The sequence below is a fragment of the Microsporum canis genome, genomic scaffold (assembly GCF_000151145.1).
Source record: "Microsporum canis CBS 113480 supercont1.3 genomic scaffold, whole genome shotgun sequence".
Classification (NCBI taxonomy): domain Eukaryota; kingdom Fungi; phylum Ascomycota; class Eurotiomycetes; order Onygenales; family Arthrodermataceae; genus Microsporum; species Microsporum canis.
In genome coordinates this window covers 562,357-583,566 of record NW_003299167.1, presented here as the reverse complement: position 1 = coordinate 583,566, position 21,210 = coordinate 562,357, and the positions used below count along the sequence as shown (strand labels likewise).

Sequence of the window (21,210 nt, the reverse complement as noted above, 5' to 3'; positions counted from 1 at the left end):
AAAAAGACGAACCAGACATGCGAATCCCATGTCGTTGATGAATTACTTTTTCCTCCCATTTGGTCCCAGGCCTTAATCCCTCGCATTCCCTCCTTTGTTCGGTTCGTAAAATATTAAATGGCAAAGAAACAATGTAATAAAAATAATAAACGGACAAAATAAGTATAGGAAAATACATAAAACGACCCATGTCCCCCCCCCCCCCCATTTTTTTTCGTGGAGATGCGCCAAATGCCTGGTTCTACCGATGGGCATCGGCATTTTTAATGGACGAGGTAGTAATTACTTCAGTATGTAAGCTATTATAATGAAAAGAAAAAGAGAGAGGAGGGAACAAAGGACACAAGTCGATTGGGGAAAATGAAGGGAAGAATAGCTTGTGTACAGAGGGAATTAAATTGCTAGGCAAAGAAAAAGAAAAGAAAAACGACACAAGCTCTCCTTAATGCAACATGAACAAAAGGAATATGAGAAAGAGAGAAATTTTGTTTGAAAGCCGACGGGTAGAGTAGAGGGAGAAAGCTCTTGGTTTGAATACAACCAGAGAAAGTATTATCGTAAGATTAGACTCTGAAGGTTGGTCGGTTTTTATCTGTCCAAAAAGACGTGTTCATTGTACAATGAAGACAGCAGGAAAATATAACACTGCTGGCATCTGTCGGTATCGAGAACGTAAGCCCGAGAAATGTGACGCTATTTACCGTGAGTTTCATCATTCCGAGGCGAATTCGAACCAGAAGGATAGTCGGGAATTTCGGTGGAGAAGAATGCTAGGAAAGGCCGAAAAAAAATGTAGGTGAAGTGTTAATGCGAATTGTGTGGTGAAGGGGTATCGTTAATGGGGACGTCTATAATTCATGTCGTGAAGGGGTAGATATCCGTTCGGCGGGAAAAAAATATAAAACGGGGTTTGTACGAGGTTATCGGACTACATGTCCGCGATGAACGGGGTCAAGGCTGCTCTGGCTACTATAGGCGGAATTCTCCGAATCTATATGCGCACTGGCACCACTATCACCACTCTCCGCGCTGGCACTCGCACTGCCCGTCAGACTTCGAACGTTTGGAAGACCTTTGGGGGGATACGGATGGTTGCTCACCCCGACATGTTGCTCGACCTGATGCGGCATTATAGCATTGCCTTGACCAGGCGGATGCCTTGGTACAGGGGCTTTCATTATTCCTGGGGGCGATGGCCTTCCACTGTGCCCCATTCCGTTTGCTGGCGGAGGTGGCATCTGACCGCTGTCATGGCCGGTAGCTGAGCGACCCATCCGACCATTTGGGAGAGGAGGGTGGCCAGGGGACTGACTGGTTCTCCGGCTTGGAGGGTAAGGGCCATGTCCCATCTCGCCCATACGAGAAGCAGTTAAAGAATTCGCTCTTGATTCGTTATGCATTTCTCTCCGGTCGACATTACCGTATCGGTTAGATGAGTAGCTCATCATAGGGTTGTCCAAGAGCGAGTCGTGCATGCCCGGTATCTCCTCTACTATTCTCGCACTAGCACGATGTCTGCCAGCACCAAAGTGTCGGCTGAAAACAGAGGGAGGACGAGAGTTGTTTATCTCGGGATTCTTCCGGAATTCTTTTGCTGGAGCTGTTGGGGTTTTCCTATTTCTTCGAGAAGTTACACTCATCATGTCAAAGTTATCTGGATCAATTTGAGGTATGGGTGGACTGCGGTGGTCTGGCAAGTCATAGCCATCATCGTCATCATCGTCAAAGCCACGCGCCGACGGGGCCCTCCCACCACCACGACGCCTCATTTGCATCTCTTGCTCTCTTAGTGCTATTTCGCGTTGACGAAGCATCAGCTCACGTTCCTTCAGGGCCAGCTCATTTGGTGATGGCCCCCCATTCCCATTCATATTGCCATTATATCCGCCGTGCTGGGACTGGGTATCGTCCTGACCATCTTCGTATAGCACAAGATGGCTGAATTCGTCAAGCGCCGGGTCCTCATAAGAAAGATCACGGGGAAGACCTTGCTTAGGACCGCGAGGGCCGTGGCCGTTTGCTTGAGGAGGTAACGGCCTCGGATTGTTGCCCATCGAGGATGGCCCTCGACGTGGTGGCGGTGGTTGTCCACGGTAATTCCCTCCGCCTCGAGAGGCGCCATTCATTGGCGGTCTCGACGGAGCCGACGAAACTCGAGGCGGGTGTGCAGCAACGGGTGACGAGGGTTCTGTTGGGGGCTGACGGTTTTGGTTGGTAGTATTAATATGATGCATCATCGCGTACAACGTCTCGATGCGAGGGGTCTTCACTCCATTCTCCGTAGCCATTTTGACAGGGGTTCCAAGGTATGTTTCAATTTCCATGGGCCGCCTGGCCTGGAAATCCTGATACATGACGCTCGGGTTCTCTGTCGGGGCTGTCATTGCCTGGATGGTCTTTTCTTTAAAGTCATCCGCAAAACTGCATCCCTGGGCCTTGGCAAGCGTAATCAACTCATCAAGAACATCAGAGACCATTTGACGCAGCCCAACCTTCTCCAGGAGTTGGCTATGGTTTGGGGTCTCGAAAAGCACACTGAGAGGGTAAAAAGCAATTGGTCTAGGTCAAGTAAGCATGAGCAGGTCATAATAAGGGTTATGATTGAGTTCTTACCCGATCATACGGTCATACTGCTGCTGAAGTATATTTTCGGATACTTTGCAATTCACCTGAGCGGTGCCTAGGGTTATTGCTAGCGCAGCAGCCATATCATTCTGGATAGCTGTTGGAATCATGGCGTTCTTCGAAGCCGGGCCCACCCACAAATCGGTTGAAGATGTATGTTCGAACTCGCTCACACCAGTTTGGACAATATCAACTGCAGATACTAACGAAAGAACAACATTCTTCGGGAACCTCTGCTCCAGATGGGCTTCTATACCTATTGTGCTAGTTGTATTGACCAGGATGCATGTGTGTTGAGGAGTGACGACTGATTCGATAACACCTGCGAGATCGTAGACATCTGGGAGAGCCTTGACGCAGAGAATCACATAATCGAACGACGATGATATGGTGGCACCTTCTTCCGGGGTACGGACAACTGTTATAGCATGAGTTAGTACCAAGGCCCATTTACATCATTCGAGGGATATATATATATATAGAATAGGTACCGTGTCGAGGCTTGAAGCGTTCGTTGCCAAATAACTTCGACCTAATTGATGGTTAGTCGACCAAGAACCATGATAGAAAAGCGAGGAAAGCTTCGTAGACGTACTTAAAGGAGATGCCGTACTGCTGGACGGACTCAAAGCTCGACTTCCATACCAGCGTCACATCGCAAGAATGCGTGGCCTGTAGTCTCCAGGAAAGAAAGGCAGACACCGCATTACCACCAACTATAAAATAGGATGTCAGCCGGCCCATCACAGAAACACGGTCATCAAGATGTAACTAAGGAAAATCAGGGTGCGTGTGATTCCAGGGTAAGGAGATTCCAAGCTTCTGTTCCTTGGGTTATTTTTTGCTTCTTCTCCGTCTTCCTGTCTTTCCTGTCTTTCCTGTCTTTCCCCAGCTCACTCAGGTGAAGAGTCAAAAGTGTGAAAAAAAAATTATGGCAAAAGGGAGGGAGAGAGAGAACGGAGTGAAGATGTGAAAGTTGTACCTGACAGAATGCGAAGTCTCGGCGGCGAAGGGGCCATTTGGTGGAGAAAGAGAGAAAGCGAGAGAGACAAAAATGTATGCAGCCGAGCTAGACGTCGGGGCGGGAAAGAAGCAGCCCAGTTGTTTGTACCGCCGAAATGATAATAATCAAAGAGCACAGCAGGTTACACGCTTGCTCCTTTTTTTTTTCTCCCTCCCGGACGAAGCTGCAGCAGGCAGGAAGGGTTGAAGAAGAAAAGAGAGGACGGTCTCGCCCTTTGTTTCGCTCAGGTCGTTGGGCGCTTCTCTCGCTGTCTGTCTCTCGTTTTTTCCCAGTTCTTATTTTATATCTCTCTGGCGATTATTCTCTGCCTTATTGCCTTGTTGTATAGATAAAGATGGTGTGCCTGATGTATAGAATAGGCTCCTATCTCATCGCTCCTTGTTCTTCCCGCGCGCGCAGGAGTATAGCTGATGGTCTGACGGCCTGGCCGGGTACAAAATCTCGGTGGCTCTGCAAGACAAGGCTCGTCCGCTCGATCCGTTGGCCAGGTCTTTGGAGATTCGGGTAGCCGTCGTTTGGACGAGGGACGAAGGCCAGGAACCTGGATCAAGGCAAAGAAAGGGAAAAAAAGAAAGAAAGAAAACCAAACGAACGGAAGACCCAATGCCTGGACGAGGGGGGGAAATAAAAAAAACGACTGGGGACCAGAGGATGCAGGCAGGCGGTCGAGAGGTTTTTTGTTCGAGGTTCGTTGACAGAGAGAAAGAGAAAAGCAGCGAAAGATGGACGAAAACTTGCGTTTGGTCGGAGGGCGAGTTGAGGTTTTGGTGGGAACCTCGGACAAGGTCGCCATAGTATGTATTACGGTTACAGACGGTGTGGAAAACGGTGTTTGCTTTGCGGCGTTGCCACCAAAAATGTGAAAGTTACAGGTGTAATGTTCCGGTAATTACGCCATCAAGCGGGCCATGAGTACCTCGACTTCAGATCGTAGTCTAAACAGATAAGCAGGGAATCTTGCCAAGTGCTGTTTTAGTTGGCAAGGCCGTGTGGAAAAGAAAAGAAAAAGAAAAACAAAGCATCGACACGGCGTTGCTTTTTCCTCCGGGTTTCCCTCTGGCTCCAGAGATTTTCAGGGTGAAGGGGAGCTAGCTGCTTAGTGACAAGCAGGAGTATAAATATAAGAATACCTGAAGGAACTAGTTCGTTAGCCTGATGAAGATGGAGAGAAGAGAGAAAAATGGCAGATGATAGGATGCAGAGTAACCACCACGTTGTGGCATTATTAACTTACAGATTGGATATAATAATTTTCAACTCTCAAAAGACAAGCTATCCTGATAAGTTATCCAAACAAAGCAAAAATAGAGAAAGGGGCGAGCGTTCTCTAAAAGATAAAAAAAAGGTCTTGACACTTTTTCCTTTTTCTCTCCGTTCATAGTTCTTCGGTCAAGGCCAGCCTTATCGTCGTTGGTATAGGTGTTTCAGCAAGTATATTAAGTACCCAAACATACTTACAGAGTAATATCAAAACATAGGTTCGGAACCGATCGCACAGCCCCGACGGAGTCGACGGAGTCGACGGACGCTTAACGGATACTAAACTGGCCCGAATCTTGTCGAAGGATGGCTCGACTCTTCACCTCCTTCCGCTGTCAGGTCAGACCCCCATCCCTGATGAGCAGTCCAAAGAGAAAAGTGGTGGATCATTTCGTCATGGTGATTTGTTAGCTATAATATTAGCTATGTTCGGCGTGCTGAGCGACTCTGATCCCGGGGGGTTCCATTCCAACTGCATCTCCCTTTTAAAATATTGCTTTTCCAACATGTCGGTGCAGTGGCATATGGTAACAAATCCCCTTTTTTTCTGTGCACTTCTCTTTTCCCCCTTCTTGACGTGGCGGTTCGAGATTTCGATATGACGGGGGCTCAGGCACCAGTTACCTTCTCCCGTGTGTGGAGAAAAAGAACCAGCCAGACACGTACATCTTCAACAACCCTTACAGTTTCTCATTTTGTAAAACTGAATATTACATAGTAAATATTCGATGACTCCGGCCAAGGCCCCAGCTTGCGACACATACGTGCAATGCAGCAAGACCGAGTACATCGCCTGTCCAGAAGATGGACTCTTTGTACGACCAGAACGCGACAGGCAGAACCGGCAGCAAGAAAACGTCCTGATTTTCCTTTCGACCATCGTTAGAGGGATTGTTTCGTCTTCGCCACCTGGCGTACCTAACTTAGCCTGACGGGACGAGGGTGCGTTGGCGCCAAATCGACTCGTCATCGCCCCTTTGGTTCAACTTCTGATATAGACTCCGTATTTAATAGCACCACAGCTGCTCCATCGTTGTAATTTATTGGTGCAAATGCTGTATTTTTTCTTATTTTTCTTTTCTTCTTTCTCATCCCCTGGTTGAGTATCCGCCCGTCAGCACCTGAATATCGATCTTCTGAAGATCTCTTACCGATGAAGCCTCTCGTCTTCGCATACGGAGTAGATCGTGTCAATATCAATACCAACAGCAGGAAAAGCTTTCTCTTTTACTCCTTTTAAGGAAAGAAAAAGTAATAATTCTCCTTCCTTTGGCGTTATTTCAAGGTTATGACTAAGCTACGCGGCTCTATATTTATCCGATGACTAAGCAATGCTAAGCTAAGCCGGTGACGTTATGGTTTATTTTTCCTGCAAAACGCCATAGGAAGCCCCCGGAAGTAATGGAAGAGGAGCTCTTCTTTCTTTTTCCCTCCTCTTTCCTCTCTCTGCAGGTTACAAGAAGCAAATATAAACATCAATCTCACATCCGCTTTTAGCGAGATTATTATTTATGCACCCATTGGTGAAATCGAATACCTTGTGGGTTACATACTTTTCTATATCTCCAGCTTGGACGGTCGATCACAGGTAGGGGGGCCGAGACTAATCAAGCATGGCCCGTCTTGATGAACTGCCAGACGATATCCTCCTATGCATCTTTGATCAGGCGTGGAGTGCCTGGGAGACATGGACATTCATGGATGGCATCCCGGTGAGCCCAGAAAACCGCTTTCAGCGAAGTTTCCTCTATGTAAACAGTATGTTTCCTTTCAGGCCTACCTGTCAGCCTTAATCGTATTTCGCCCAGGCGGTGGCTATCGTTTTGACCTCCTCAAAGCTAATAAAGCATTCCTATGGCTTAAAGAGAGATTCGAGGCAGTTGTTGAACGCTGGATGTGTAGCCAGATTAAACCGTTTGATGATGACACAGGGGACAATGAAACGTGGCTGTCAGCCATGTTACCCCGACCAGCAATGCGGCTATTCATGAAGAGGTTAGGTGACGCAGAAAGCATGGTTGATGGAAAACAGAGGTATGCAGGAGGAAAAGAGTTCCTAGAGTCCGTCAACCAAGTCACTGAGTATCTCGTGGGCGAAACTCGGCACAATGGGAATGATCCCTCCACTCTAAGAGACAGTTACCAAAAGTCACTTTGCACGCTGGCTGCAGCGCAGCTTTGTAGCGGTAACCAAGAGCCGTTCTTCGACACATTCCTCGAGGAAGGTGGTAGGGTGGAACAACGTGCAAAAGAGATGGTCACCGATGCTTGTAGCGTTGGTGGGGTAATAGCCGTATTTGAGGATAATCCCCCTTTGTTAGCTCACCTGTTACGGAAGGGGCCTTTTGATATCAATATTGATCACAAGTTCTTTGGCAATCCCATCCTTGTGGCCGCACATATGGGGCGCCTCGAATGTATGAAAATCCTTCTTGAACAACCAGGAAGAGAGTTTTTGTGCAATGGTGCAGACTTAAATGCTTTGCACTTGGCCGCCAGAAGGGGGGATGTACCAATGATCAAGCTGTTGCTAGATTGTAACGATGGTACTCTTAATCAATTTGAGCAGGAGACTACACCGTTAGGTCTGGCGGCGGGTAAGGGACATCTATCTTCTGTAGAGCTCCTACTCCATGGCCTAGATCCTCCACCTACCAGTGAGATTATCGACATGGCAATTACGAACGCTGCAAGCTCTGGCCACGAAGAGGTTGTAAAACTTCTCTGGGAGTATAGTAGTATACCCAGTCTTGTAGGGCAAGGGTATGGCATGGGGTCTTTGAACATTGATGGCGAGGACAGTGACTCCGAGTACAGTGGGGATGCGGTCGCTGAGGATGAAGGCGCTGAGGATGGGTATACTGAGAATGAAGGTGCAGAAGACATCAGTGAACTTGAGGGTTATGGGTTCGAGGATATGCTTGGCATTGCTGTGGAGACGGATATGGCATTGTTTGCAGCCAAAAATGGCCATGAGAATATTATCAAGCTCATTATTGACTCTGATGAGTTCGGGCCCAAGGCCAAAAAGACTATTGCCCAGTCATGCTTTCAAGCTGCTCTGCAGTTCGATAGCACAAGTGTAGCGCAGCTGCTCCTTGACCGCTTTGAAGACTTGGCCAATAAAGGGTACACAGGCAATACGAGGCCGTTAGCGGTTGCTGCAGCATGTACTGCAACAAAAGTCATGAAACTCTTACTCAAACGAAACGATATTAACGTCAACCATGTTAACGCCGCTGGTGCTACCGCGATATGTTATTCAATGAGACCTCCTATGGAGCTGGTTTGTAAAGTGACGGACGAATTGGAAGCACTGGAACTTCTAGCCGCCCGGGATGATGTCGATGTCAATTGGGCAGACCGTAATGGTGATACTCCGCTGATTGGTGCTGTTATTGCAGGAGACCCGCGTATGGTAAAGGCGTTAATGGGTCGCAAGGAACTCAATGTCAACGCAAGAAATCGGTTTGATGAAACTGCCCTTTCACGCTCAGTCCTACTGGGGAATACTGCTATTGTCAAAGCCCTCCTGGGCCGGGATGACATCAAAGCCGACAAAAAAAACAAGCTGGGCCAAACGCCGCTCCTAATGGCTGCTATTTCCGACTATATCGATATCCTGAAGTTGTTTCTCAATCGATCTGACGTCAATATCGAGGCTCGGGACGCCAAGGGGCGAACGGCTCTTTGGCTAGCAGCCAAGCAAGGGAACATTCAAACAGTCAAATGTTTGATGTATCACTGTACCAAAATCGGCGTAGACCTCAACCAACGGGATGATGAGGGCATCTCTCCATTGGAAGTTGCAAAGCTGGGAGAAAGCGAAGAATATCCTGAGGTGATACAGATTCTGAGCCAGAACGTCGAGAAGAATATCACTGGAAATTCATACCATACTAACATCACACAGAAGTTCCAATCCGACGACCACTGCTGTGTCGCTTGCTCGTTAATACATCCAGAAGCGCATGGGGTGTACAGCGGCTTAATTCCAGGGTTTGCTTTTGTTTGAAGGCTTTGAGATGGTGCTTATTTCCTCTTATGGCTTTTTGGCTGCTTAGTTACGCAGCTTGCTGAGTCATCTGTATTTAAAAGTTTGTTTACTTTACCAAAAAGAGTACATTTAATACATTAATTACCATTTCTTTTTTTATCTTTCTTTTTTTTTTCTTTTGATATAAAAAACAAGTTACGCTCTGATAATAAAAAGACCAACAGATATCAATTTCAACCACCCTCCCAGCTGGCTGACGCTAGGGCGAGCAAGTCAGGATAAGATATATCTTGGTAGCTAGTTATTTAGCCCATTAGACAAAACCTGATGCTTCTGGTCATAATTGTTCATGTTTCCATCAAGCCGGATCTGGAGTTTACAACCTTGACCCTAGCTAGCAACAAGACCTGTCATAGACAATGACTCAGCTCGAGATGGAATCGATCGGGGTTCTTTTCCTTAATATTCTAGCTTCAGCCGCTGTGCCGAGCCCAAAGCTTGTCACTTTCTAGCTAAGGCTACCAGATGCCTCCACAGATATGTGCCCCATCATGGACGTCATAGAGAGGATGTATCATATACATACTATACCCTTTTTGACATATGCACTGAATGGTTATACCCTCTGCTTTATACATAGTAGAGCAAAAAGAATCGCCATTAAACATGGAGTTCGCCTACTTCGATTACTACCACTTCACCGAAATTTCCAACATACCCCAAACACACCATCCGTAACATCTCAGATCTTGTTGTCGGACTAGAGTTAGGCATATCGTGATACATGTGGAACGTGGGCAGGGTAGAACAATGTCTTGAACACAGACTACCCTATGTCAATGATGCCGCACTCTGTGCGATGGGTTGATAGTGTGTCAAGTGCGGATTCTTGCGGTCAGCTCGCTATCTGACGGCTCTTATTCAAGTTCGAAAAATATGACTTCTAGAATCATTCAACACTCGGTGGTTCTCCCTCCCAATTAGGGATGAGGCGGAGATTGCATAAATTTACACCCCTTTGGTTTATCTATGCTACTCCTACCATGTAGGTCAGCTTGGGGAGCTTGACCCAATTCTACATATTGACTATAATTATATATCTACCCGAAGAAAAGCAAAGGGATCACCGATGCGAGAACGGGTTTGTATTTCATCCTAGGGCTTCCATTTTTTTGATTTTGAAGCTAAACAATAGTACAAAATTACATCATAAAAGTTGAAGGACACTGTAAACTTTTCCTCTGCGTTTTTATGTCTGGCGTTGATGTGAAAAAGGGTTCTGTTCCACCAGCGGGGTACATAGCACGAGGGCAGCTAATACAAAAAGCTCAACAAAGACAGTGTTGGGGTCGAAAAAAGTGTATGAATGGCCAATTTAATAACATAAAAAGAAGTGATAACCACTGAAGTTCTGAGAAGCGAATACCTAACGCGCCAGATACGAGACCCCGAATCATTTTGAGAGACAGCTTTGCGTCAGGATTGGATGGGCTGATCGACGCTTTTCAAAAGCATAATCTATTATGCCATGTAAGTGCTGGCGTCGACACCTCCCTCAGGATATTCACTATATATGTGTAAGTAAGCTTGATGTAGATTCATGGGGTAGCAAAATGGCAAAACTCACGGAAGTGCAACCTCGAAGCGCTTCTCAATATCCTTCAGCACCTGCAGGTTCTCTTCATCGCTGACAAAGGAGATGGACAACCCTTTAGTTCCGAATCGACCAGCACGGCCGACTCGGTGGAGATATGAATCTGCGTCAATTGGCATGTCATAATTGATGGCTAAGTTGATTCGCTCGATATCGATACCACGACCGAAAACATCAGTCGCGACACAAATACGCTTGTTAAACTCCTTGAACTCGCGGTATCGTTTGATGCTACACAGATTATTAGCTTTTTATTTTATGCAAAAAGGGCACCAGAGGCATTAGCTTACCGTTCTTCTTGGGAAACACCAGAGTGTACAGCGATACTTGGGAAGTTACATTCCCTGAGAAGCTTGTCGAGCTCTGTTGCTCGAACGGTGCTCTTCACAAAAATAATGACTTGGTTGAACTCGAGATTATCAAGTAATTCATTCAGTTTGCGGTTCTTTTCAGCTTCACTGAGTTTGATGTAGTATTGCTGGAGACCATGCAAGGTTAGTTTGGTGTCGTCATCGACATACACCTCAAGTGGGTTTCGCATGAATTTTTTGCAAACTGGACGGATCTCCTGCGCAAGAGTAGCGCTGAACATCATCACTTGTTTATCCGCAGGGGTGGAGCGGAAAATCTCTTGAACATCAGCGCGCATATCTATAGTAAAGAAATATAAGTTAGCTTCGCCGATGGCCGTGATGCGTGCTTTTTAAGCGTTGAAGACTAACCCTTCTGGTCAAGCATCTTGTCACATTCGTCTAAAACAAATGCTTTGATGTTGCGGAGAGATAGCTTCTTATCCCTTAAGAGGGCATTCAATCTACCCGGAGTACCAACAATGATGTTGGGGTGGGTTTCCTTAGAGGATAGGATTTCAATGTCCTTCTGAATTGGCGTACCACCGTAGAACACAGCGGTCTTCACATCTGGCATATATTTACTGAATCTGGCGTATTCATCTTTGATCTGGTAAGCCAGCTCACGAGTAGGGCACATGACTAAGATAGAACAAGTGCCAGCAACTGGCTCGAGTTGGTGAAGAGTGGTCAAAGCAAAAACTGCCGTCTTTCCGAGACCTGACTTGGCTTGACAGAGAACATCGACATTAAGAATAGCTGTTGGAATGCAAACTTGCTGGACTGTATAGGGTACGTGGCAGACATGTTAGATTGGTTCGATCCAGTTTCAAGAAATACGCAGGATGAAAAATATCCGCCCATTCCGACTGTCTCCAGAGTGACAACACGACGGAGTAGAGAAAGTAGATACACCTTCCCCAGGTGAAAAGATGGCAAATAGCGACTGATATATGTAATACTCGGAAGAATGCAAGATTCACGCAACATATAGGCTTATTCTGCAGGGCGGCACGAGGAGGTATCTTCTTCAGCTTGGAGAACGCCTTGATAATACAAGGTTCCCACGCTCGCTGACTCCGCTATAGGCCATATTTAGGTTCTCCTTGTGCCAGTTAAGGTTGAAGGAGACCAGAGGAGGCAAAAGCGACTTCGGTTCAACGCTACTCTGGGCCGAAGTTCACAAAACAGGGCCCAAAGGACCGTCTCTTTTCGCGAAAATAAACGTGTTTCCACAGAGGATTATCTTCTTCTTGAAAATATGTCCTCAAACTTTTTCCCCTCGTGCCGCCTGCAAGCTCGTATCGGCCATTTTCTCTTTATTCCAAATCGGGAATGGGCGGATATTTGGCTGGGTTTCAACAGGAAGGACGTGGGAGAAATGTGTAACTAACCCTCCGATGGATGTTCGAAACCGCAATCGGTGATCGCGCGTAAAAGCTCTGCCTTGAGGTAGAAATCACGGAAACCGGTCGAATGAATACCAACATAACTGCCCTTCTTGTCGGCGCCAGCTCCAGCTACAGTCAGATCGCCCTTCTTGGCGGCATCGCCGTTGGCAGCTGGCGCGGCTGGTGCAGCTGCAGCATCGGTGGTCTGGAGTTCCTCATCGGAGTAGTCGATAAGATCTTCTTCAGTGGCCATGGTGTGAGGATGTGGTGATTTGAGTCAGACTCGTCTAACGAGAGAGGAGGATGTTTGATTTAATAAGGAGAGAGTTATCTCCCAATGATAAACTAGGCAAAAAATAAGCAGCTAGGTGTCCAAACCAGCTACTTGAGCGTTATGAAGATGAAGAGGCCTTGGGTCCGAGGGAACACTTCGAAGGTGGTTGATGTGACGGTCTGGGTGAGAAGAGAGCTGAAGTTTCGTTTTCGAAGTTGAAAGCGCGAAAGTTGAAAAATGAGTGTTACCTGTTTTGGACATAGCGGATGAATATAAATCCGATAGCATAAAAACCTGCTGCTTACCTCATCAAACTTCCTTTTAATTCTTTGTTTTCTGTGAATTTGAAAGAGAAAAAGATCCTCTATTCAATAATACAAAGGCGACAAATGACAGAAAAGATGGCAAAGAAGACCCAGAAGGCTCAGAAGGGCTCAGGGAGCCGAGTGCAAACCCACCTTCACGCAAGAATTGCATATTTATACAAAGCCACAAACTATTTACAGTCCGCTACCTCCACCAAGCGTAACGAAGACGACAGTCAGAGCCAAAGAACAAATGATACCAGCTCCATATCTAAACAAAACGCTTCAAAGGAGTCTCAACCCAGACCCAGCGACAAAAAGAAACTGTTTTCATCTATTGCTCGTCAATATGGGGCCCAGCTGCGTTCTGTGTCCTTGAAATCGCAACTCCGGCTTAACTGTGACATCAAGAGATCCATATGCAAGAGATGTGATTCATTGCTGAGGCTGGGGCTGACGTGTTCGGAGACAATAGAGAATAAAAGCCGAGGGAAGAAGAAACCATGGGCTGACACACAGGTCATTATATGCGGATTTTGTGGGACTCGGAAACGGTTTCCCCAGGGCAGCAAGAAGAATATCAAACTCGTTGATCGACAGAAAGTTTAGCTACCTGTGGAACGGATACTATAACCGCCAGAACTCCCTGAGTGAAAGAATCGGATCTCTAATCTTCTCGCCGTATCGATGGCAGGAAATATCCTAAATTGAAGCTTATACTGGGATTTCTTTTTTCTATCTGCCAATACTAAAAGTAAACGCCTAACTGGCAATGCTCTTCAAGCTACAGGAGCAACCGTTCAGAGTTTACGCTGATACACACCGCTGGAAGGTACAAACGCCAGCCTGCACCGGCAGCAATGCCATCTCTCAGAATACACATTACCTAGACTAGTATCATTCACTAAACTAGCTCTAGCCTTATTGTAAGACGTCAAAGCGTCCAAATCGTTGGCGTTGAAAGCTACCATGTATGATAAAGATACGAAGAATAACTAGTGATTCTACATCATTATCATTTCCATAAGATCCAAGTGAATCAGAAGTATTTGATCGATTCTCGGGTAGAGAGCAAAGGAGGTTGGTGGTGAGGAAAGGTTGCTTGATTTTGATGGGGTTAGGTAATATTTTATTTGTCCCCTCAGTTATATCATTTATTCAACTTTGCTGTCAAAGTTCTCGCCCTCAACTAGGTCTGGGATATCGTCATCATCCTCATCATCCTTCTTGCCCTCTTCCTTCTTCTGCATGCTCTGGTAGCTCTCAGCGAGTTTGCGGAGGGAGGCAAGAGAGTCAGGGCCAAGCTGGTTAAGAATGCCGGGGACCAATTCAGTGAGTTCCTTCTCCTCACCATTGCCGTAAATAGCAAAAGTGTTGCTGGGAACGGAAGCTTGGACTATTGGGTTTCGATATTGTTAGAGGCTCTGTAGCAATAAAACGTATGTAGTTAGTTATTTACCTTTGGGGGCAGCGAAGTGGATAACATTGCCGTCTTCCTTGAACATGTTGACCTCCTCGATCGCCTGGATGGGCTGGACGTTCATCTTCTTCAACGCAGTTTGGAGTTTCTTGTCATCAGTGCCGGAGGACTTGTGGACCTTCTTCATCTTACGGCGGGGAGTTCCCTTTCCACTATACATTATCGCATGTATCGTCAGTCATACGCCCCATTGAATAACACGCACGGTTATCTATATCCATCGAGGAAGGCCAAAGATATATATACCCCGCTCCTCCAACATTTTAAGCCTAGAGACGAGGTTCGGTAGTGGGTTTGAAGAGTCCGATAACAGGACAAAAATAAAAGTAGACGTACCCTAGAAGCAATTGACAGACGGTTAGCAAATTGATATTCCTATTTATCATGTAGAAGCATGAATAAAAAGAGGCAAGCAAGAGACAAGGCTTGCTAGGCCCAAGCACGGGCCATGGAGCTCCAATGTGATATTGACAAGCATAGAAATCGCACAAAACAGCGGGCAAGAAAGAATAATCATACCAATTCGCACACTCTGCTGCATCTTCTGTAACTTTGCGAGATCCATGATGAAAATCGAGTTCTTCCTTCCCTTTTATTTCCTCTTTTTTTTTTTCTCTTGTTCAATTTCTAAGCTTAGAAATTCCACCGAGGTATACGGATCCGGGAAACGTGTGAGCGAGAAGAACAAAAGCGTTCTGAGAGAGCGATGAACAGATGGAAGGGAGAAGGGTCTATAATAGAGAAGAGGAAAAGGTCGCAAGAAGACGAAGAACGTCCAGAGTGATATCAATTAGCTTCATGCACACATCCAATCAAGGGTTATTTGTGGGGGAGACGGAAAAATCGGGGCGTTCGTTCTGCTTGCTCTTTGCAGAAGCTGAGGCGCTTCCCAGAGTGTTTTTCATGCTAGCAAAGGAGGGCTTCATCGCGAGTAACTACTTACAGTATGGCAGGTAGATATTTGGTCCTTGAGGGCGTCTGGTCGAAAGGTCACTGCAAGTCAAGCTCGCTTTTTCGATGTTTGACCGATGATGCCAAGCCCTGAAATCGGTTGGTGGGTTAATCCGGGCGTTAGCCCTAACTTTCCAAACAGGGAAATCACTTCTTCTTTTACATTATACAGGATGGATAGGTTTATATACAGATGAAAAGATATGTACATTTCGATTTAGTTTTGGCGGGCCTGTTCCTCTGACCACTCCCACAGCCGCCGTGCCGTATCCTCGTCATGAACGAGCTGGTTCCCCAAGGAACGGACTCCAACGGGAGAATAGTATTCTCCGTTGCGTAGTAGGCTCCTCGTACATCCAGCGGCCCACAGATGATTCAATGCTCCATTCTTCCTGCTGGAAGCGAATAGTATAAGAAAAGGGAGGCTGTATCTAAGCACAGGAGTCGCCGCCTTGCCCTGTTCGTACAAGCCTGTTAGAATAACGCCAGGATGCACCGAGACACTCATGATTTCCGGGTACCGTCTTGCCAATTCGGAAGCAAGGAGGATGTTAGCAGCCTTTGAGATCCCGTATCTGGTCCACCGGTTACATCTCAATATTTCGCCGTTTGAAGAAGTCATGAGCGAGAGTAGGGTCGATGGCGATGACGGAGCCATCTGCCAAGCAGCAGACGAGATGGACAGTACACGCACATCGGAACCAGGTTTAGACGCAGTCCTCCTGAGCGTTGGTATCAAGAGCGAAGTCAGGAGGAAGTGGCCCATGTAGTTTGTACCAAATTGGACCTCATATCCATCCACAGTCGTATAAGAGTCCATGCCCATGACTCCAGCATTGAGTATAAGGGTATCCAGACGGTCACATTCACTAGTGAATAACCTGACTGCTTCCCGGATAGATTTAAACGACGACAGGTCCAGAGGTAGATATCGAATATCTGCCTCGTACGTTAGCTGAAATTGAATGAAATTGATAGCTTCCCAGGCCTTTCTTTCATTACGGGCGGCCAGATATATCCTTGCGGGTTGATGCTTCACTAGCTCCAGGACTGTTTCCATCCCAAGTCCCGTGTTTCCTATCAATGATACTGTAAGCAAATATGAAATTGATAAAAGTGACAGAAATACAGAAACTAACTGACCTCCTGTAATCAAGATGACCTTTCCAGACTGGTCTATGATATTACGATCTGGCCGAAAAGCGGATCCGTAAATCTGTTTTGCAAACTGGAGAATACCCAGAACAGCCAATCGAGATGTCTCCAATGGATGGGCCAGGACGACTCTGGTAAGAGTCAGCAGGGCAACAAGCTCTTGAAGTGCTCGAACTATGGTATTTCCTGGCTGCTGACATCCTTTGCTCGTCTCATGTTCATGGGCAGCCGGGCTATGAGCAGATGGGATTCCGGCCTTGCGTCTGTGTGGGATCTCTGACATGTTCTTCTTTTTTTGTAAGATGTTATATTCAACGGTAAGAATGGTAATAATATATCCAATAGACTTCTATAAAGATATGATTAACATAGATAGGTATTATCATGGTCATCGAAAGGCAAAATGCCAACTCCTGGGTGTCAATCAATCCACACACACTTCCTGAATAGTTTCAAAGGTTGGAGATGTTAGCGTCAACTCTCACGGAAAGATGACTAAACTCACTTCTATAACTAACTTCTTCTCTTATCACTGCTATCAAAGTTACGGTGCCTCCAGCGAACGATAACTATTACAATTAGCATTCATGTAACACGATTATCCTCAGGAGGGCGTACGGAATAGATAGGCTCAATATAGCGCGCTCAGTCTCGCCACCAGTGGCCATCATGCAATAACTGGACTACGCTACGAGCTAAATTATGAAAAGATGAAAACATAAGATAATAGCCATATCATTTAATTGGTATATATGTATATATATATGCATGATTCATCCAAATTGCTTTTTGCTTTTGCTCAGCAACCGTTTCACCCGAAAATGTCGCTTCTTCGACCTTCCTCGACCCCCCTGCGAACAATTCCCCCACCGTCTTGTTCTATCGAACGCATGTCGATATCTCGACTTCCGCGACCCTTCCCTGACCTGGACATATAGGATATAAATATGTATATCGCAAGTCCTGTCTAGTTTTGGGCAGATAGTGCGGTGGAAAGGGATGCTTCGTTTGAGACGAGTTTTATACTTCGTCTTTAGCTTCCCACGGGATAAGATTGTGAAATAATTTGATTCTACCCTGCCAGAGGGGATGATCAAAAAGTATTATGTGATGATTTTCACAACCCGCAGATCTACTTTATCTTTTCTTTCCCCCCTCCCCCTTTTTAGTCACCGTTCATCCGACGTGGGGGCCTCTCTGGGTGGCACGGCCACTGTGGCAACCTCGCTCATGGCGCTTCATGTTGCTGCGCACGCTAAAAGCCTTGCCACAGCCCGGACGGGGACAGCGGAACGGCTTCTCCCCTGTATGGCTGTGAGAGTGGATGCGGAGGCTGGAAGGCCGGGAGAAGGCCTTGTTGCAGGTGCGGCAAATGTACCTGTCGTGGTTGAGTGGGTAGGTGGTGGTGTTAGATGGAGGGAAGTAGTGGTGGTGCTGCCATGTGGTGGTGCTGGCCATGTCACCTATGTTGACCATCTGGTGATGATGGTGCTGGGTGGGCTGCTGTGGCTGTGGCTGAGCAACCGGAGCTGGCTTGAAAGTAGGCACGCTGGCCGGATAGAACTCTGGCGAAGAGACCTTTTGCTCTGGTGGAGAGGCGAAGCGGGCCACGCTCGAGTTTGCTGGAGATGGGTAGCGGGCCTCCGAGAATGAAGAACGATTCGAGTACGCGACTCTGGACGTCGGGCGCTCGACGGGAGCATCCGAGGCTGGGCTGGTGAGTGTGGAAGAACCAGCTAAACCGGGAACCTGGGTCGAAACAGCGCTGGATGCAGATGGTGAACGTCGAGACTGCTCAAAGCTGGACTCGGGTCGCTGTGGAGGAGTTGGAGGTAGTATCGTTCTATACTTCTTCTCCGACCTTTCCTCCTCCCAATCGTCAAATCTTGGTCGTTCTGTTTTACAATGTCAGCGAACCGTAGAACTATATATACAAAAAAAGATGGGACACTGCTTACTGGCTGACTGAGGAGGGGAGATGCTGTCGATGCCCTGGAAGAGGGTTGAGATGGGTGGAAGCGAATATCTGATAACTGGCTCCGCCTCTGGAGAGGGAGGCAGCTCGAGGACGGTGGTATATGGAGAAGGTGTTGCCTTGATGTTGGCTGCCCTCCAAGACCGCCGTGACTGCAAGGAGTATGAAGAGCATCGGGGGGATGGAGGCTCATAGTTGGTGACCAACTGTGCGAGATTCATGATTGCTGGTGTAGGGTATATAGATGATATGCTTGTGGTATGTATAGATGTATGTAGGTATATGTGTCGGGTGGCAGCAACTGGAGAACTTGAGAGAAGCTGCTCAGGGGGGTGAAGGAGGATGATATATAAAAGAGCAGGGAAAAAACAGCGGGCTAGAAGGAATAGAAGTAGTCTTTCAACCAGGCGGCTTTAAAAAAACGTGTTCGGGGCGAAAAGGCATGGTGGGCAAGGGTGGGTGTTTAAACCAAGACTTTAAGGCTTAAAGGTTCCAGTACAAGGGATCAAGGTCGAGCTGACCGAGAAAAAGGAACGTCTCCCTCTCTGCCTCTGTATCTGCCCTTTCTTCCTCCATGGGGTCAGGGATAAACTCGATAACACGCCGGCTGAAACCTTGTCTTCGCCCCGTATTGCAATTACTGGCTCGCCGGGGGGTGTTTTTTTCTTCTTCATAAAAAAGAAAAGAATTTAAAAAAATAAAGCCAACGTTTATTCTTAGATTTTCTTTTGCAAATGAAAAAAAAAACCCTTTCAAGGGATCCATCCGCGGTACTAGTGCATTACGACGCAGGTTGATCAACCGGACATGCACACTTCCTTATGGCCGGGGCTCCCTCGAAAAGAAAAGAAAAGAAAAAAAAGGAAGGTTGAGGGATGAGGGAGAGAGAGGGAGAGAGAGAGCTCGAACTAGCGATTTCAATCACAGCCAGCCGATCTTCGACGGACACCATCTTTCCATACCAAAAAGGTCCATCAAGGGAGGAGACCAGCCTGGAAAATATCTCCGCAGTGCCATAGAAGTATATATATGGTAGTATCGGGTACCCATATATATCTGTGGTCGTGTACTCCATTATGTATGTAAATCGAGGATGGAGTAAAGGGATCCATCAGCTACCGTTGAAGCCCATTGTCACCTTCTCAGCGGAGAGGGCGATCTACACGAGTACGGCCCTCAGACTCTACCTGACCGGTTCAAACGGATGTGTCGATACCTGTGTGCTCTGTCCCTTTTTTCTTGCCGAGAAGGCCTTCAATATCCATCATATTCTCTTTTGGCACGGCAGTGTACATCCAAGGCACATTTCGCACAAACCGAGATCAGGAAAGATGATAATCTAAAGGAGATCAACGGTATGAAGCAAAAAATAAGAAAAAAAAAGTGGAAAACAAAAAGCAAACGAACAAGTGGTTGACGCTTCGACTTGTTGTCTTGGGTTTAGTCTGGAAGACGCCGCATAATTCACCACTCACACAGGAGCCTGTCTTGATATCTCTCACTCTCTTTTTTATTATTTGGGTCTCTCGAAGATGGCGGGCGGGAAATATGATCCGTGCCATTCGTTTTAGTTTCCTTTTTGTCCGTTTGTTCGCACTTGTACCCGTTTCTTCTGCATGGATAACCAAACATTGCTGATGGAGGATCCCAGGTGTGCGTATATAACTAACCTAGTGGACTGGCGTTTAAACGAGCAAAAGAGGGCGACACAAACACCCACACTTTCGTCACATCACATCACATCACGGTCATAGGACAGGGGGGAGGCAAAGCAGAGAGAGAGAGAGCGAACGCAGAGTGATAAACGATCGCTTGACCCCAAAGCGAGAACTAAGGCAAGCGAGGCAGTCTGCGGTTTTGAGTTTGTCGCAAGCGAAAAGACACAACAGGAGCCACGTTAAACAAGTTGTGGTTGCCAACCTTCGGTCTCTCTCTCGCTCTCTTTCTCTCCAGTCCCCGAACAGGATGCTGCAGGCGGGTTGCCCTCGTGGGAGAATCCTGCTCTAGTCCTGTCCCGGTTTAAGGCACACTCGCATCCTTTTTTTAAAAAAATAAAGGGAAAACAAGAAAAGAAAAGAGAGTTAAAAGAAAGAGAAAAAAAAAGAAAAGATCCAACGGGCTACCAGATTTGGCCGAAAGCCAAATACGAGAGGAAGGAAACGTATTACTACAGGCGCAGAGCTCGCTCACTAAAAAAGGAAATAGAGAGAGGAGTCCATCCACTCACGTCGACATATATACGGATCATTCGTCTTTCCCGTATGGGGACAGACGCCTTTCGAAAAAAAAAAAAAAAAGAGCACAGATCGTCTGATGAAAGGGAAGGAAAGAAATATTGGCCTTTGAAAAAGGTAGAAGGAGGGTATATGTATTTCCACTCGATACTTTACCCGTTCCATGGAGAGTTCGATAAAAGGTCGGGGATATGTCTGACCAACCTGCTTGTGAGTGGCCGGGTGGTAGCGAACCACGACATGCACACCGTTGCCTCGCCGCAGCCATGCCTTGTTTCGTTCTTCACATAAGGGAGGCCTGAGGGGGTTGGTGGGTTGATCTTCTGGATGATGCAGATCCACGCGATGGCCACACATCGGACGGCACGCACGAGGGAAAAAGAAGAAAAGAAAAGAGAGGAAAAAGTGCCAGAGAAGAAGGCTTTCGGCTCTTTTTTCTTTGTTTCTTTTTTTTTTCATTTCTCCCCTTCTTCCTTCTTTTCTTTTTGGTTGTTTCTCGGGATGACAGCGTCTTGACTTCTGAGCTACCCCGTGA

General features: G+C 46.8%; 8 protein-coding genes across 8 annotated transcripts; 3 read left to right on the top strand and 5 right to left on the bottom strand.

The window, feature by feature from the left end:
* Window positions 1-920: 920 nt before the first annotated feature.
* On the bottom strand, window positions 921-3,369 carry MCYG_03055 (meiotically up-regulated gene 72 protein; the record flags this gene model as incomplete). The annotated part of the gene is made up of 4 exons (XM_002847503.1): window positions 921-2,535; window positions 2,614-3,043; window positions 3,117-3,157; window positions 3,221-3,369. The coding sequence occupies 4 exons, from the start codon at window positions 3,367-3,369 to the stop codon at window positions 921-923; spliced, it is 2,235 nt and encodes a 744-aa protein (XP_002847549.1).
* A 614-nt stretch (window positions 3,370-3,983) lies between these two features.
* Window positions 3,984-4,512, top strand: MCYG_03054 (uncharacterized protein; the record flags this gene model as incomplete). The annotated part of the gene is made up of 3 exons (XM_002847502.1): window positions 3,984-4,132; window positions 4,158-4,321; window positions 4,352-4,512. The coding sequence occupies 3 exons, from the start codon at window positions 3,984-3,986 to the stop codon at window positions 4,510-4,512; spliced, it is 474 nt and encodes a 157-aa protein (XP_002847548.1).
* Window positions 4,513-6,522: 2,010 nt separating this feature from the next.
* On the top strand, window positions 6,523-8,924 carry MCYG_03053 (pfs; the record flags this gene model as incomplete). The annotated part of the gene is made up of 2 exons (XM_002847501.1): window positions 6,523-6,667; window positions 6,775-8,924. 2 exons carry the CDS (start codon window positions 6,523-6,525, stop codon window positions 8,922-8,924), a joined length of 2,295 nt encoding a protein of 764 aa, XP_002847547.1.
* Window positions 8,925-10,427: 1,503 nt separating this feature from the next.
* On the bottom strand, window positions 10,428-12,554 carry MCYG_03052 (ATP-dependent RNA helicase sub2; the record flags this gene model as incomplete). The annotated part of the gene is made up of 8 exons (XM_002847500.1): window positions 10,428-10,473; window positions 10,534-10,791; window positions 10,851-11,211; window positions 11,283-11,688; window positions 11,753-11,871; window positions 11,946-12,060; window positions 12,095-12,225; window positions 12,305-12,554. The coding sequence occupies 8 exons, from the start codon at window positions 12,552-12,554 to the stop codon at window positions 10,428-10,430; spliced, it is 1,686 nt and encodes a 561-aa protein (XP_002847546.1).
* A 422-nt stretch (window positions 12,555-12,976) lies between these two features.
* On the top strand, window positions 12,977-13,489 carry MCYG_03051 (RNAse P Rpr2/Rpp21 subunit domain-containing protein; the record flags this gene model as incomplete). Its single annotated transcript, XM_002847499.1, has 1 exon — window positions 12,977-13,489. The coding sequence occupies one exon, from the start codon at window positions 12,977-12,979 to the stop codon at window positions 13,487-13,489; it is 513 nt and encodes a 170-aa protein (XP_002847545.1).
* A 545-nt stretch (window positions 13,490-14,034) lies between these two features.
* MCYG_03050 (nascent polypeptide-associated complex subunit beta) lies at window positions 14,035-14,925 on the bottom strand (the record flags this gene model as incomplete). Its single annotated transcript, XM_002847498.1, has 4 exons — window positions 14,035-14,276; window positions 14,340-14,512; window positions 14,621-14,697; window positions 14,890-14,925. 4 exons carry the CDS (start codon window positions 14,923-14,925, stop codon window positions 14,035-14,037), a joined length of 528 nt encoding a protein of 175 aa, XP_002847544.1.
* A 603-nt stretch (window positions 14,926-15,528) lies between these two features.
* Window positions 15,529-16,749, bottom strand: MCYG_03049 (retinol dehydrogenase 11; the record flags this gene model as incomplete). The annotated part of the gene is made up of 2 exons (XM_002847497.1): window positions 15,529-16,388; window positions 16,455-16,749. 2 exons carry the CDS (start codon window positions 16,747-16,749, stop codon window positions 15,529-15,531), a joined length of 1,155 nt encoding a protein of 384 aa, XP_002847543.1.
* An 893-nt stretch (window positions 16,750-17,642) lies between these two features.
* Window positions 17,643-18,662, bottom strand: MCYG_03048 (zinc finger protein c; the record flags this gene model as incomplete). The annotated part of the gene is made up of 2 exons (XM_002847496.1): window positions 17,643-18,361; window positions 18,425-18,662. The coding sequence occupies 2 exons, from the start codon at window positions 18,660-18,662 to the stop codon at window positions 17,643-17,645; spliced, it is 957 nt and encodes a 318-aa protein (XP_002847542.1).
* Window positions 18,663-21,210: the final 2,548 nt, after the last annotated feature.